Source organism: Lolium perenne, chromosome 4 (assembly GCF_019359855.2).
Source record: "Lolium perenne isolate Kyuss_39 chromosome 4, Kyuss_2.0, whole genome shotgun sequence".
In the NCBI taxonomy this organism is placed as follows: domain Eukaryota; kingdom Viridiplantae; phylum Streptophyta; class Magnoliopsida; order Poales; family Poaceae; genus Lolium; species Lolium perenne.
Window position 1 is genome coordinate 103,941,106 of NC_067247.2, and position 16,981 is coordinate 103,958,086.

At 57.7% G+C, this 16,981-nt stretch overlaps 2 protein-coding genes across 2 annotated transcripts; both read right to left on the reverse strand.

The window, feature by feature from the left end:
• Window positions 1–14,467: 14,467 nt before the first annotated feature.
• LOC139830506 (uncharacterized) lies at window positions 14,468–15,573 on the reverse strand. Its single transcript, XM_071818720.1, has 2 exons — window positions 15,541–15,573; window positions 14,468–15,173 (listed from the first exon to the last, which is right to left on the reverse strand). Exon 2 carries the CDS (start codon window positions 15,070–15,072, stop codon window positions 14,587–14,589), a length of 486 nt encoding a protein of 161 aa, XP_071674821.1. The 5' UTR covers window positions 15,073–15,173; window positions 15,541–15,573; the 3' UTR covers window positions 14,468–14,586.
• A 98-nt stretch (window positions 15,574–15,671) lies between these two features.
• LOC127293518 (uncharacterized) lies at window positions 15,672–16,339 on the reverse strand. Its single transcript, XM_051323157.2, has 3 exons — window positions 16,175–16,339; window positions 15,962–16,067; window positions 15,672–15,877 (listed from the first exon to the last, which is right to left on the reverse strand). The coding sequence occupies exons 1-3, from the start codon at window positions 16,337–16,339 to the stop codon at window positions 15,672–15,674; spliced, it is 477 nt and encodes a 158-aa protein (XP_051179117.2).
• Window positions 16,340–16,981: the final 642 nt, after the last annotated feature.

A 16,981-nucleotide genomic window follows, 5' to 3' on the forward strand; every position in this document is an offset into this window, starting at 1 on the left:
ACCCTTTTCCTTTGCCACGAATCGATCAAGTGATTGATTCAACTGCTGGGTGTGAGTTGTTGTCCTTCCTGGATGCATATTCCGGTTTCCACCAGATTCCCTTGAAAAAGGAAGATCAAATAAAAACTGCGTTCATTACCCCGCACGGGGCTTATTGCTATGTTACTATGCCGTTTGGTTTGCGCAACGCTGGTGCAACGTACCAGCGCTGTATGCAAAAATGCTTGTTTGATCAAATCGGAAAGAATGTGCAAGTCTATGTGGACGACATTGTGATAAAAACTAAGGTAAAGAACACTTTAATCGATGACATCCGACAAACGTTCGACAACCTAAGAAGGTTCCGGATGAAACTTAATCCGGCAAAATGCACTTTTGGTGTCCCTGCCGGCAAGTTGCTCGGTTTCCTAGTATCAAGCCGGGGCATTGAAGTTAATCCGGTAAAGATCCGGGCAATAGAGAGAATGACTATCCCACGAGAGTTAAAAGATGTGCAAAAGTTTACCGGTAGCTTGGCATCGCTAAGCCGGTTCGTAAGCAGGTTGGGAGAAAAAGCTCTGCCGCTCTATGCTCTAATGAAAAAATCTGACACGTTCGTCTGGACCCCTCAGGCAGATGCAGCGTTTAAGGAGCTAAAAACAATGCTAGCCACAGCACCTATATTGGCTTCACCTTTAGAAAGAGAGCCTATGCTATTATACATAGCGGCAACAAACCGGGTTGTGAGTGTAGTAGTTGTAGTTGAAAGAGAAGAGGAAGGAAAAACCGTCCAGAGGCCGGTATACTACCTGAGCGAGGTGCTCTCCCTCTCAAAACAAAACTACCCTCACTTCCAAAAAATGACTTATGGCGTGTACATGGCCGCCACAAAACTCAAGCATTACTTTGAGGAGCACCCCATGAAGGTGGTGAGTGAAGCACCAATCTCCGACATCGTGTGCAACAAAGACGCCAGCGGCCGGATTGCAAAATGGGCAATCCAGATATCGCCGTACGTGCCGGTATATGAAAGAAGAGATGCCATAAAATCACAGGCTTTGGCTGATTTCCTCGTTGATTGGGCGGAGATGAAATACAAACCGCCAGATCAGAGGATAGAATACTGGAAAATGCACTTTGATGGATCCAAACTCAAAGAGGGCCTAGGTGCCGGTGTGGTGCTTACTTCACCAAAAGGAGACCACCTCCGGTATGTTTTGCAAGTGCATTTCAGGGCATCGAATAATGTCGCTGAATATGAAGCTTTGATCCATGGGCTTAAGGTCGCAAAAGAAATCGGTGCGCACCGGATCATTTGCTATGGAGATTCAGATCTTGTGGTACAGCAGTGTTCCGGAGATTGGGATGCAAAAGATGCCAACATGGCCTCGTACCGGTTTCACGTGCAAAAGATTGCCGGATTCTTCGAAGGTTGTGAGTTTCACCATGTGCCACGCGTGGAAAATGAAGCCGCGGATGCTTTGTCCAAGCTGGGCTCATCTAGGCAAGAAATTCCTCCCGGAATAGCTTTGGCTCACTTAAGAGTACCATCGATCAAGCCAAGCCCGGAATCGGAATCAATTTTTGTACCGGAATCACACGTAGTGCCCATGGATATCGATGAAGGGAACCCGGGGACTGCTCCGGCAAACTCGGGGACGGCTCCGGCAAGCTCGGGGACGGCTGTACCCATACCGGAAGAAATGATGCTGGTGGATAGCATGGAGATAGATGCACCGGTGTTTTTAGTCCGAGAGACACCGTCATGGGTTAAACCTATTAAGGAATTCCTGATCAACGGCACCTTGCCGGCTGATGAAAATGAGTCAAGGAGGGTACAAAGAAGGTCCAAAGCTTACACATTCATCAATGGTGAAGTGTACAAGAGAAGCGTTACCGGTATCCTTCAAAGATGTGTGGAACCGGAAGAAGGGAAAGAAATGCTTGAGGAAATTCACCAAGGAGAATGTGGGCATCATGCTTCGTCAAGGGCGCTGGTAGCAAAAGTATTCCGGCATGGGTTTTATTGGCCCACTGCTTTGGAAAACGCTGAGGATTTAGTGAGAAAATGCAACGGGTGCCAGAGGTACGCCAAGCAAAATCATACCCCAGCGTCCGGTTTAAAAACAATACCACTAACATGGCCGTTCGCCGTTTGGTGCCTCGACATGGTTGGCCCATTCAAAACTGCAAGAAGCAGCATGACCCACATCTTGGTTATGGTAGATAAATTCACCAAGTGGCTAGAAGTGAAACCTATCGCAAAGTGTGATGGGCACACCGCGGTAAAGTTCTTAAAAGATGTCATTTTGCGGTATGGATACCCGCACAGCATCATCACTGACAATGGAACCAACTTTGCTCAAGGTGAGTTCAAAAGGTTTTGTGAAGACAAGAACATCCGGTTGGATTTGTGCTCAGTGGCACACCCACAAGGCAATGGCCAAGTGGAAAGAATGAATGCTTTGGTACTTTCCGGTATCAAACCTAGACTCATTGATGCAGTGGAAAAGTCACCGGGATGTTGGCTCGATGAGCTACCATCAGTGCTGTGGAGTATAAGAACAACTCCGAACCGGTCTACCGGATACACCCCTTTCTTCATGGTTTATGGAGCAGAAGCAGTCATACCAACTGATATCATTCATGATTCACCAAGGGTACAGCTTTATACTGAGCAAGAGGTCAAAGAGGCCAGAGAAAATGATGTGGACTTGCTAGAAGAAGCAAGAGAGCTGGCTCTGGCAAGAACAGCCATTTACCAGCAGAACCTCAGACGCTATCATAACCGGAAGGTTAACCCAAGAGTTTTCCGGGAAGGAGATCTTGTGCTTCGACTAGTGCAGCGCACTGAAGGCCGGCATAAACTTTTGCCACCATGGGAAGGTCCCTTCATTGTAAGCAAGGTGCTTCACAATGATGCATACTACTTGATCGATGCACAGGAGTGGAAAAAAGGAAAGGCGGTCAGGTCCGGAGAAGAGAGCAAGCATCCATGGAACGTAGCTCTGTTGCGTCCTTTCTACTCTTGAAGTGGTAGTGTAAGAAGTTCCTTTTTGTACCTTAATTACTATGAATAAAAGTTGCCGGAACCTTGAATGAGTCTCGGGGACTACCACAATAAGGTTGCATGTAACTTGTTTATTTTTTCAGTATACCGGTTGCTTATTGAATGTTTTATCTTTCCGGTTTAGTAGTGTGCTAAATCCTACCGGAGTCTTCGACTCTGCTGCTGTCCGCAAACCGGCTTCATGGCAAGCAAGATAAACCGGTAGGGGATGAGCACATGAACTGTGGAGAGGAACAGCAGGAAAGAACAATCCGGAAAATTTAACTAACCCCGGTTAAACCGGTTTTTTGCAAAATTTCAAAGTTATTTCTGAGTTCAAGAAGATGTTTGTTTGGTGAAAGAACCTTGTGCTCATACGCCAAAGAACGCCCAGAGAAGGCAGGCAGAGCCAAGGCAAAAGAACCAAGTATGCATCAAATTGGATGCGGAAACAATCTAGAAATCTTTGCAGTGCAGGATAAAAGCAGAACCAAAAGCAAATATGCTAAAGCAAATTTAAGATAATTAGCTACCGGTATAACTTACCGGCATAAACTGTTGTGCCACAACCAAAAGCAGATTTAAAGTTTTACATCATAAACCCTGGCATACCGGGGTAGAATTTAACAAGCATTGTTTTAAAGCAAGCAGGACCAACAGACATATTACAGGCAAGCATTTGATAGAGGATCATCAGGCAGCAGGATCTTCCGGAGGAGCGTCGCCAGCATCAGCATCATCTAGAGGCTCCTCGTCGGCTTCATCCTCCTCCTCATCAAGATAATCTTTGACGTCAGGAGGGGGAGGGATGAAGGTGCGCATGTCGGCGTACTCCACAATGTGGTATGCACGATCTTGCCGCTTAGCGGTGAGGATCGGGTCCAGATCGGTTTCTGCGTCTTCGCGCACACCGGTAAGGGCGTCCAGGTCGAGCTCCAGGTACCAAGAACAAGCGATGCGGAGGGCGGAGTCCGCTCCAGCGCGGGCAGCAGAGCACTGCCACTCGCGGATCCTCCTGCCGGCACCCTTAAGACGATTGCTGATGAGGGAGAAGGTATCCAGCACCTCCTCGCCAGGCCATAGAGTCCTGAAGAGCTGGGTAGCTACATCAGGAATGTCCGATAGATTGCGATCTATGGCGCGCATGTGAGACACCCGCGCGTTAAGCGCGACCAGATGGTCATTGGGTGTCCATGGCACGGTAAGATTCGCTCGGCCTTGGTCTTTACGGCGCGCGTCAACCTTCTTGACAGCGTACTTCTGCGAGTCCGGAAAGAGGCCTGTGCGAAGAAAGAAAAAGGTTAAGGAAAAGAATCCGGAAGAAAAAGAGACCGGAAGGAAAGATAACGGAAAGGAAATGGGGTCGGAGGAAAAAAGGCTCGTATGTAGTAGTCAAAATATGTAAAAGAAAAGAACTCACGGTAGGCAAGTGTGTCTGTTTGCAGGATCAACTGGTTGCATTCCTTGTGCTCCTCCTCCAGCCGCGCGGCCTTCTCCTCAGCACCCTTCCGGGCCTTGGCCAGCTCCTCCAGCTCAGCTCGCAGTACCACTGTGGCGTTGTTGGCGTCCTCCAGAGCCTCGTCCATCTTGGCCGCTGCATCAGCTTCAGCGGCTTTGAGGGCCTTGGCATGGTCAAGCCCCAGCTGAATGAGCTGGGACTTAAGCTCCTGGTAGCTGGTCTTGTGGGCGCTCGGCTCCTCCTGATGCTGCCGGATGAGCTGGTCCTTCTCCCCTGAAACCCAGAAAAGAAGATGTTAACAAGATTATGCTAATAAATATGAAAAGGAAACCAAGTTAACATGAGAAAGGAGAAAAGTTATACGTTGGGCGGCGGCAAGCTGCTCCTTGAGAGCGTCGATGGAAGCTTCCGGGATCACTGTTAAGCAGAAATTGCGAATGTTAGGAGGAAAAAAGGTTTCCGGTAAGAAAGATGCCGGTAGAACAATAACTTACCTTGGCACTTATCGTGTGCCTCAGCGAGCTCCCGATGCTCCCATAACAGCTCCTCAAAGAGGGCCTTCCGAGCGTCAGCCGTGAGCTGTTCAAGAAGAAGAAATGAGTTAAGTTTTGCGCTAAGAACAAAGTTCTTAAACCGAAACTCGGGGACTGGCAGTGCCGGTTTTGCGCGTTTTTAAGATAAGTTTTGCGCTAAGAACAAAGTTCTTAACCCGAAACTCGGGGACTGGCAGTGCCGGTTTTGCGCGTTTTTAAGATAAGTTTTGCGATAAGAACAAAGTTCTTAACCCGAAACTCGGGGACTGGCAGTGCCGGTTTTGCGCGTTTTTAAGATAAGTTTTGCGCTAAGAACAAAGTTCTTAACCCGAAACTCGGGGACTGGCAGTGCCGGTTTTGCGCGTTTTTAAGATAAGTTTTGCGCTAAGAACAAAGTTCTTAACCCGAAACTCGGGGACTGGCAGTGCCGGTTTTGCGCGTTTTTAAGACGAGTTTTGCGCTAAGAACAAAGTTCTTAACCCGAAACTCGGGGACTGGCAGCGCCGGTTTTGCGCGTTTCTAAAGTAAGTTGTGCGCTAAGAAGAAGGTGTTCAACCCGAAACTCGAGGACTGGCAGTGCCGGTTTCACGCTAAGTTTTTAAGTTAAGTTTTGCGCTAAGAGCTGCGCTCTCACCGCAAAACTCGGGGACTGGGAAGATAGACAAGAGAGAAACCGGCATGAAACTAAAGAAAAGATAGAACAAAGCCGGAAACGAAGAAACCGGTAAAGATTGAAAAAAGTTAGTAGAACGTACCATCAGATTGTTCGTGGCATCATACCACGCGCTGTCGAGCTCCTTCACGGCGTTGCGAAGCCGCATGAAGTGCTCCTCGGAAGACCGGTCCCCGACAGGGTCAGGTGCCGGCAGCCTATCCTTGCCCAGACCACGGGTCGCCGGAGTTATGTCCGCGGCGTTCCACTTTTCGGCGTAGGGCAGGAGATGCCCCAGGTCCCGGCCTTGGCGTTGGAACTCAGTAATACGGCCAAGAAGACCGGTGGCCTTCGTGGCGGTATCTCTGGCGGCCTTGGAGACATGCAGCACCAGAGGCTGCTGGCCGACGGAAGGGGCGCTGGAGGCCGTCGCCTTCCCCTTAATGAGCTTGGAAGTCTTGGGCGGCGGCGCGGAAGGAGCGGCCCCAGAAGTCTTGGGCGGCGGCGCGGTAGGAGCGGCCCTGGAGGGCTTGGCGCGAGGAGCGTCTGGCGGTGGCATGAGGATGGTTCGTGGAGAAGGGGGAGCGCTAGGCGCGTCACCCGGGTTGGAGCCTTCCGGCGCGGAAAATTCCGGCGCGGAAGTTGTCGTCCTTTCAAGGACGGGAGGAGCTGGAGGCTCCGCCCGCCCGGCAGCTTGTTCTTCTCCGGCGCCGATGTTGCTGGCGCCGGTGTCTTGGTTCTCAGGGAGAAAGGAAAGATCCTCCTCCGTGCGGTGATCTGACGAGGAAGGGGCCGCACGCCCCGAATTTGTTGTGCCCCCCGAAAGGGAGGCAGAGGTGTTGCCGGCACCAGATGGTGCCGGGCTTGAGCGAGGAGGAGGGTGTCGGGGGGAAGACCCCGGGTAGGGCAATGGACGCGGAGCAGCCGGCTGGCCACTGGCCGGCTCGCGGCAAAGGCCGGCTGAGGTGCAGCCGGCTGGCGCCGTGGCCGGCTGGTCCGGAAGCCGGCTGGCTCTAGGTCCTAGTCGGCCTGGCTACGGCCACCAATGCTGTAGCTGGGCCGGCTTCTACAAGCCATATCCGACTGGGGCTTGAACCTCAGACCGACTCGAGGCTGGCGAGTCTTGCACTGGAAGGAACCGGGTTGGTGATCCGGGTTCCTAAAGTCCACGCTGACTCCATCTTCCGTAAAACGCGGGGCACTGTGGAGAAATAGTGCCGCGCGATGGACAGGCCGTCAGGGCTTACGACGATCCGTACAGGCTACAGCGGCTGACGGCGACAGGGACACCTCCTCCATACCGCTGACCGTGGCAGCCGGATGGGACAGGCCACGATGCCCCAACCACTCCTGACGTCACCGCCTCGGGAAGGAGCGGAAGCCGAAGCCGGCCCAGCCGGCCAGTAAACTATAGGGTCTTATATGTAAAGTGCCGGTGCCTATATAAGCCGCACTACCCCCTCTCGTGCAGAGGATCGATCATTTTATTGCTTCCACCTACCTACAGAGCTGCCCTGTGAGAGAGACCATCGTCTCCCTTAGCCTCTCAGGGCCAGCCGGACACAGCTCAAGGAGCAACCTTGTACTGTGTGACCATCATATACACTCACAGCAGGAGTAGAGGTTTTACCTCCATCGGAGGGCCTCGAACCTGGGTACGTCGCCGTGTCGCTCGTGCCCATACCCGCTTCCGGATACCGCCGTGAGATCTCTCAGGAACCACTTCGATTAGCCACCCTATGGCATATGCCGTGACGATACCACGACATTTGGCGCCCACCGTGGGGCCTTCAGCATCCTCGGCCGGTGTCTTCATCCGGACGGGCCTCACCATCACCACCGGCGAGCGAGTCGCTTCAGGCTTGATCTGGAGATTCGGCTCCCTCAACTGCGTCAGCGACAACGCTGGCTGCTTCGCTGACCGGCCTTTCCCAGCCAGCGGCAGCGTCATCTCCTTCGGCGGCTTCGACGTCTACGTCGCCACCGTCGCACCGCCGCGCTACCCGCGGCAGGTGCTGCGCTGCGCTAGCCCTCCTCCGCGAGCCAGCAGCGCTCCCGCCAGCCCCGCCGTCGTGCAAGTCATGATGGCTGGCGAGGAGCTCCCCGAGAAGAACCCGCGCACCCGCGGCCCCGGCTTGGAGCGCAACATCGACCCCAACGCCTCCGGCTCGGGCCCGAAAGCGCCACCACCACCATCCCGGCTGGATGCAGTCCGGGCAAAGTTGAGCACCCCGCTCACGCCTGGCGGAGATCCCACCGCCGTCGAGGCGGACTTGGAGGCGCACCGCCAGCTCCTCCTCAAGCAAACCGAAGAAGCGGCTGCTGCTAAGCGCCGGATGGAGATCACCCGGCGAGTATAACCGCGCCCACGGCCTCACTCCAGGCGGCGACGAGCCAAGCCGAGCCGGCCACATCCGCCGCAGGGGCCGCGACCTCGGCGCTGAGATCGCCCGCGACGGCGCTCCTTCGCCGGCTCCGTCCGCGGAGCTACCCGTCTACAACACCCCCGACAAGAACATGCGCGCGGCAGAAGCCGCCGCAGAAGAGCTGAACCGCCTTCGGGCGAAGAGTTACGCCGCCGGACCGGGCGGGTGGCGAGCTGCTCAACGCAGCCAACGGGCAGATCGCCGACCCCGGGTATGTCGATGCACCCAGAGCTTCTCACGCTCGTGGAGCTGCGAGGCAACGACGGGGAAGGCGCCGGGGACACGGCCGAGTCCTCCTCCCCGGCACCAAGCCGACGCCATGATTCCCGGGCCACGCACAGCTCGGGCCGGCCAAGCCACCAGCCGGCGGCGGCCGCAGCCGGCCCCTCCAAGCCGGAACCAGGAGCAAGACTGCGGGCCCCGCCGTCATCACCGGCCGGCTCCGGAAGCAAGCGGCGCGCGCCAGCCGGCACACTCCCGGCTGGGCCCGCGCATCGAGCCCGGCGACGCCGAGACCGCCTCGACCGGCTGGTTCAATCCCGCATCGCGGAAGAAGAGGGGCCAGCCGGCCCAAAGTGCCGGGCCGCGGATCCTCAACGAGCCCATGGTCGAGGGCTTCCCGGCTCCCGCGCGACACCCCCAAGTACGACGGCACCACCAAGCCGGAGGACTGGCTGCTGGACTACTCCACGGCAGTCGGCATCGCCAAGGGCAACAAGCGCTGGGCCGTGCGCTACTCCCCCCTCATGCTACTCGGCTCCGCCCGCACGTGGCTCAACAACCTGCCAGCCGGCAGCATAAACGGCTGGCTGGACTTCGAAGCCGCCTTCATCAGCAACTTCACCGGCACTTATCGCCGGCCGGGTCGCCCTCAACAGCTTGAGATGTGCAAGCAGGGCCCGGACGAGACGGATCGCGCGTACCTGACGCGCTGGTGCGAGATGCGCAACTCTTGCGAGGGCGTGCACGAGATGCAAGCCATCAGCTTCTTCATGGGCGGCTGCCGACCCAACACCATGCTGTGGCACAAGCTACGCCGCAGCGAGCCCAAGACGATGGCCGCCTTGATGGTCATCGCAGACAAGTACGCGCTGGCAGAGGAAGCCGGCAAGGCGCCGGCTGATGTTTCACCGGCCCCAACAAGACGGGAGAACAACAAGCCGGCCGAGGGCGCCTCGCACGGCAGCCGGCGGGACAACTACCGCGGCAAGCGTCACAACGACCAGCCGGACCGCCGGTACGGCTCCGCCCACGTGGCCGCCGTGGCAGACAACGCGGCAGGCGGAAGCCGCCGCCAGAAGCAAGACCGGCAGTGGAAGCCGAAGTACACCTTTGAGCAAATGCTCGACTCGCCGTGCAAGTACCACAGCGGCAAGAACCCCTCCAACCACACCACCCGCGACTGCCACTTCATGAAGCGGCTGACAAGCGGTGAACCTCTACCGCCTCCACCCCCGCCTCCACCAGCCGGCGGGCCGGGTGGCCAAGCCGGCGCAGAGAACGTCAACCTCGAGCACCACGAGGCCAACCAAGTGCACCATGCCGGCCGGTATCTGGCCGAAGACGCCACCTACATCATCTTCACCTCCGAGCCCGAGGACAGGACGAGCCAAGAGCGCCGTTCCCTCGAGGTCAACGCGGTCATACCGCCCGTCCCCCAGTACCTAAACTGGTCAGAGCAGGCCATCACTTTTGATCGCCGCGATACACCGGCTGTCCTGCCGAAGCCGGGCAGCTACGCCATGGTCCTCGACCCCACCATCGGCACAACCCGGCGCAGCGTGCGTTTCTCGCGCGTCCTCATCGACGGCGGCAGCAGCATCAACATCCTCTACCGCGACACCGCCCGCAAGCTGGGCATCCAGGAGGCCGAGTTGCGCCCCACCCCCACCGTCTTCCATGGCATCGTGCCAGGCCATTGCTGCCAGCCGATCGGCCGGATCACGCTGGAGGTGATGTTCGGGAAGCCGGACCACTTCCGCACTGAGAGAATCGAGTTCGAGGTGGTGGACCTCGTGAGTCCCTACCACGCGCTCCTGGGCAGGCCGGCCCTGACCAAGTTCATGGCGGTGCCCCACTATGGGTACCTGAAAATGAAGCTGCCTGGCCCCAAGGGGGTCATCACCGTAGCCGGCGACTATCGCCGCTCCATGGACTGCGCCACGCAGAGCTCCAAGATGGCCCAGACGCTGGTCATCGCCACCGAGAAGCAGCTCATCCACGACGCCGTCGCCCTCGCCAAAGCCGCGCAGACAGACATGCCGGCTGCGGGCAACCCGGCTGGGACGACTCACTTCCAGCCGGCCGACAACACCAAGAAGATCTGCTGGACCCGGCGCAGCCGGCTCAAGTTCGTCACCATCGGTGCCGGCTTGAACAAGAAATAGGAAAGCGAGCTCACCAGCTTCCTCCGTGAGAATCGGGACATCTTCGCATGGACTCCAAGAGACATGCCGGGTGTGCCGAGGGAGTTGGCTGAGCACCACCTCCACGTCCGGCCTGAAGCCAAGCCGGTGACGCAGCCTCTCCGGGGCTTCGCCGAAGAACGATGGCAGGCCATCGGTGAAGAAATCGCCGGCTCCCTAGCTGCCGGCTTCATCATGGAAGTACTGCACCCGGACTGGTTGGCGAACCCGGTCCTGGTTTTGAAAAAGAACGGCTCCTGGCGCATGTGTATCGACTACACCAGCCTGAACAAGGCGTGCCCGAAGGATCCCTTCCCCCTGCCGCGCATAGATCAAGTCATAGACTCGACTGCCGGCTGTGAACTGTTGTCTTTCTTAGACGCCTATTCAGGCTACCACCCCGATTCCTTTGAATCCGGCTGATCAAATAAAGACTTCGTTCATTACCCCGTACGGGGCTTATTGCTACACGACTATGCCGTTCGGCTTGAAAAATGCGGCGCCACCTACCAAAGGTGCATGCAAAAGTGTTTGCGGGATCAAATCGGCAGAAATGTTCACGCATATGTGGATGATGTCGTTGTAAAAACCAAGGAGATGCCTACCCTCCTTGACGACCTGAGAGAAACCTTCACCAATCTGAGAAGATTCCGGATGAAGCTCAACCCGGCCAAGTGCACATTCGGCGTGCCGTCTGGCCAGCTCCTTGGCTACCTCGTCTCTCAGCGAGGGATCGAAGCCAACCCGGACAAGATCAGTGCCCTGGAGAAGATGGAACTGCCGCGGTGCCTCAAGGACGTCCGAAGTTTGCTGGCTGCCTGGCCTCCTTGAGCCGCTTCGTCAGCCGGCTGGGGGAGAAGGCACTGCCCCTGTATCAACTAATGAAGAAGGCGGACAAGTTCGTCTGGTCACCGCAGGCGGATGAGGCCTTCCGTGACTTGAAGCGCGTGCTCTCAACCGCGCCAATCCTTGCAACGCCGGCTCCAATGGAGCCGATGCTGTTGTACATCGCAGCCACCAACCGAGTGGTTAGCGTTGTCCTGGTGGTGGAGCGCAAAGAAGCCGAAAACAGGGAGCAGCTGGTTCAGCGCCCAGTCTATTACCTTAGCGAAGTGCTCTCCCAGTCGAAGCAAAATTACCCCCACTACCAGAAGGTCACCTACGGCGTCTACATGGCGGCCAAGAAGCTCAAGCATTACTTTCAAGAACATCCCATCAGGGTGGTTGCCACAGCGCCTTTGGCGGAAATCATCGGCAGCAAGGATGCCAACGGCCGGGTTGCCAAGTGGGCCCTGGAGCTAGCCGCCCACACTATCCTCTACGAGCCACGCACAGCCATCAAGTCGCAGATCCTCGCGGACTTCTTCGTCGGCCCAGGCTGAGATGCGTACCTGCACACTTTGTGCCGGATTCCACACATTGGAAGATGCACTTCGACGGCTCGAAGATGCGCAACGGCTTGGGAGCCGGCATCGTCATCACTTCTCCCAAGGGGGACCGGCTGGACTACGTCCTGCAGATCCACTTCGCCGCCTCCAACAATGTGGCGGAGTACGAAGCGCTCATTCATGGGCTGAAGCTGGCCAAGGAGATTGGCGTGCGCCGCATACTTTGCTTCGGCGACTCCGACTTGGTCATACAGCAAGCATCTGGCGACTGGGACGCGAAGGACGCCAATATGGCCTCGTACCGCTTCCACGTCCAGCAGCTATCCGGCTTCTTCGACGGCTGCGAATTCCACCATGTGCCACGGGCAAACAACGAGGCGGCTGATGCCTTGTCCAAGATTGGCTCAACCCGGCAAGCCATTCCGCCGGGTGTCGCCTTGGCGGTTCTCAAGAAGCCGTCCATCATACCGTCACCGGACTCGGATTCAATATTCGTGCCGGCTGACCCGGGGACTGCTCAGCCGAACCCGGGGGCTTCATCGCCCAAGTCGGGGGCTAACAAGCCAAACCCGCCGGCTAGCATGCCGAACCCGGGGGCTTCTCAGTCCAACCCGGGGGCTTCATCGCCCAAGTCGGGGGCTAACAAGCCAAACCCGCCGGCTAGCATGCCGAACCCGGGGGCTTCTCAGTCCAACCCGGGGGCTTCATCGCCAAACTCGGGGGCTAGCAAGCCGAACCCGCCGGCTAGCAAGCCGAACCCGGCGACCATGCAGTCGAATCCGGAAGCTCCCATGCAGGAGGCCCTGTTGGTCAGCGTATTCGAGATAAGATGCGTACCTTCATGGGCACAAGAATTCCTCTCCTACCTCACCGACGGTGTGCTGCCTGATGATAGAGTCCAGGCCAGGCAGATTGAGAGAAGGGCCAAGGCCTATACCATCATCAACCACCAGCTGTACAAACGCAGCGTAAGTGGGGTGTTCCAGCGGTGCGTCGAGCCGGCTGAAGGGATTGAACTCCTACGGGAAATCCATCAAGGAGAGTGCGGACATCACGCCTCATCCAGAGCCATAGTGGCCAAAGCCTTCCGGCACGGTTTTGCGGCCATTGCGCTCGAGACGCGAAGATTTGGTGAAGAAGTGCAACGGCTGTCAGCGCTTCGCAAAGCAAAGACACCAGCCGGCTTCCGCCTTGAAAACCATCCCCATCACATGGCCATTTGCCGTATGGGGCTTGGATATGGTGGGCCCATTCAGAACAGCGCGAGGCGGCATGACACACCTCTTGGTGATGATTGACAAATTCACCAAGTGGATCGAAGCCAAGCCAATCAAGAAACTGGACGGGTCCACAGCCGTCACATTCCTCAAGGAGATCATTGTGAGATTCGGCTACCCCCACACCATCATCACCGACAACGGCACCAACTTCTCCCAAGGCATCTTCTCTCGCTATTGCGGGGAAATGGGGATCCGGATGGCCCTATCTTCTGTGGCACACCCAGAGTCCAACGGACAAGTGGAAAAGGCTAACGGCTTAGTCCTAGCCGGCATCCGGCCCCGGCTGGTGGAGCCGCTCGAGCGAGCAGCCGGATGCTGGATTGTGGAGCTGCCCAATGTGGTGTGGAGCCTGCGGACACCGACAAACCGCTCAGTCGGCGGCACTCCATTTTTCCTCGTATACGGGGCCGAAGCCGTCTTGCCGACTGATATCGAGCATGACGCGCCAAGGATCAAGCTCTACACAGAAGCCGAAGCCAAAGAAGCTCGCGAAGACGGAGTCGACCTGGTCGAAGAGGCCCGGCTGCTGGCTGAGTCTAGATCTACCATCTACCAGCAAAGCCTCCGACGCTATCACAGCCGGAAGGTCCAGCCCTTAGCATTCCGAGAAGGAGACCTAGTGCTCCGGCTGATCCAGAGGACAGCCGGACAGCATAAACTGTCATCCCCATGGGAGGGTCCCTTCATCGTGAGCAAGGCGGTAGGCAATGATTCCTACTATCTCATAGATGCCCAAGAGGCTAAGAAAAACAAGCCGGACAAGGCTGACGAGGAGACTAAACGTCCCTGGAATGTCAGGTTACTCCGCCCATTTTACACATGAGAGCAGGAATGTATGTATCCCTTGTATCCCTTTTGCAAGTTATGAAAAAGCTTGCGCCAAGAGCGCCGTTTCCGACAAGTTTTTCGCGTACTTTACCTTGTTTCGCCAATTGGCTTGAACCCTCTCACGCGGCCGGCTCAGTAACGTGATCCGGTTTCCGACAGCCGGCTTCCGATCCAGCTACAGACCGCAACCCGGCTGTCCGGCTGGCGGGAGTAAGGCCTAGGGAGCCGGCACGCGAAAAACGACTAAGGGAAAGAGTAAAAGCGAGTTGACTTGCAACTTTTCATAAAGTGCCGGATTGCCGAATTCAGCTCGTTCGACTGAAATACTGTCGGCCTCACCCAGCGGCCCGCTCTTGATCCGGCGACGGATCGCAAGTCGGACGTACGACCGGCAAGGGCACAGCCAAAGAGTGGGGCGGATGGGAAAAAGCGAACGAGTCGAAAGAAAGCAAATCGGCACACAAATGATTAACAAACACACTAAAGTGTGACTTAATAAAAGGCGATAATATTGTCTTACATCTGCACCCGGCATCCCGGGGATTTAATAAATTGTCTTGCAAAAGAACAACTGAAAAGCAGGAAATCTAAGCCGGAGGGGCATCAGTGGAGCCGGCGGCCGGGTCGTCCTCAGGCACGTCTTCCGCCTCCTCCTCATCCATGTATTCTTCATCATTGGATGGAGGAGGGTTCGGATCCGCGACGAAGAGGGTCTTGTCGACGAACTCGGCGATGGTGCTGGCTCGAGCGAGGCGGGCGGCCTTGAGATCGGCTGGGAGCTTGGTCTCCACGCCGGCTCGCCGGGACTCCAGCTGCCCCAGGTCCACCTCGTTGTACCAGGAGAGGACGAAGGACAGCGCCATGTCGGCACCGGCGCGCGTGGCCGACTCCTTCCAGTCGAGGAAGCGGTCCGGCGCCCGCTCCATCGCGGAGATGAGGCCGGAGATGTCTTGCGGCACCGCCTCCCCAGGCCATAGCATGGGCACCAGCTCTTCAGCCGCTTTCCGCAACTCCCAGCCGAGCTGGGTGACGGGCTCGATGCGGGCGGCCATGGACGCCAGGTGGTCCTCCATGGAGAAGTACTCCGAGCTGCCCTCGCCAGTCTCCTGCCTCCTGGAGTCACGTGCGGCGCCGACGGCTGCCAAAGCCGCCTCCTGCGTCTCAGGGAAGGCCGCTGAAGAAGAAGAAGCATGTCAGAAGCCATCAAAGCCGAAATAAGCTGAAAAATGCAAATTTTCGAAGTCCTAAAGTAAGCCTGGCGGCAGCCGGCAAGAACCGACTGCCCCCAGCCCGAAGATGGAGATTCCGAAGCTCTAAATTAAGACTGGCGGCAGCCGGCAAGAACCGACTGCCCCCAGCCCGAAAACGGAGATTTCGAAGTAAAAAAGAAAAAGCCTGGCGGCAGCCGGCAAGAACCGACTGCCCCCAGCCCGAAGATGGAGATATCGAAAAATCAGAAGTTTCTGCTGCCGGCTACCAACGAAAGTCGGCAGTCGACAGCCGAAAGCCGGCACAGGGTAGGAACATAAAGATGCACTCACCCGCCAAGCCGCGATCAAGCGCGCTAAAGTCATCGATCCGGCGTTTGGCGGTAGCCGTCGGCTCTGTGGACTTGGCGGTGACCTCCTCTGCAGCACAAGCCGCTGCTTCTCCACCTCCGACAGCCGCCGGCTCAGATCATCCACCTTCTCCTTCTCCGCCGTCTGAGGGAGTTGAGCTCGGTGATGTGGTTCTTCTCCGCCAGGCGCAGCCGTGTCAGCTCCTGCTCAGCCAGCTTGAGCTTGGCTGCGGCAGATCGGCCCGCCTCCTCGCTCTCGGCGCACTGCGCGCGAGCGGCTCGGAGATCCGACTCCAGCTGCGGGACCTTGGCGGCCTCAACTGCGAGGCGGCCGGAAAGAAATGTCAGCCAACCAAGATTAAGAAAGAAACAAGACATCAAGTCGAAAGAAGCGTAGAGCTTACCCTTGACAGCCTCCAGCTCGCGAGCCAAGCCGGCTCGCTCGATCTTAGCCTTGTGGTAGCTGGTCACCACCTGGTTGTACAAGAAGGTGCGCCGCTCCTCAACCGTCTGAAAGAATCAGTTGCTTAGACAAGACCTGGACTGGCTTCAGGCAGCCGGCCCACGTCTCGGAGGGCTACCAGAACAAGAAAATTGCAAAAGAAAAGAAAACACACCTTCTCAGCATCCTCCAGCGTCGCCAGCTGGGCAAGGGTCTCGGCGGCCTTGGTCTTGAGGCTGGCCCGATAGCCGGAGAAAAGCATCTTCATGGGCGCCGTGCCAGGCTGCCCCTCCCGGCTGAGTACCTCGCAGGAGTTCGCCTGATGCCATGCCCTCTCCATGGTTCTGCCGAGCCAAAGGCTGGAGTCGGAGGCGGACGGCACAGCCACCAGCCGGGCACCCTTGGCCACGTGAAGGCCCTCAGACGGGCCCGCTGCGCCCTCCGTCCTCACCAGCGCGTGCGAGTCGGCGCCCTCCGTGCGCGCCGGCTCGTCCCTCGCCGGCTCCTGCCTGGTTGGCTCGTCCCTCGTCGGCCGAGGCGGCGGCGTCGCTCCGGGCGCAGCGGATGGCCCAGCCGGCCCCGGTTGTCTCCGGCGCACGGGCGCCTCCGGACTCTCGTCCAACTCCACCACGGTGGGCCTGCTGCCGGCTCCGGCCGCAGCGGCGCGGCCCTGCCGGCGCCGGTCCTAGGAGCAGCCCCGCCGGCTCCGGCCCGGCTGAAGGCGGCATGCCCCGCCCGGCCCCGGCGGCCGAGAAGAGGCGTCCGGCGCGGGAACATGTCGTCCAGCGTCGGCTGCCGCGTTGGCTCGACCCGCATGCCGCGATGCGGCGCGGAGGCCAGCGGCACGGCAAAGGAAGAAGCCCTGTCGCGGCGGCGGCGGCGTAGGTGCGCGCGAGGAAGGTTGCGGCGTCTGCTCCCTCCTGCGGCGCGGAAGCGGCGACACCACGCGTGGAGCTTGCCGGAGCCGCCGCCACGAGCAAAC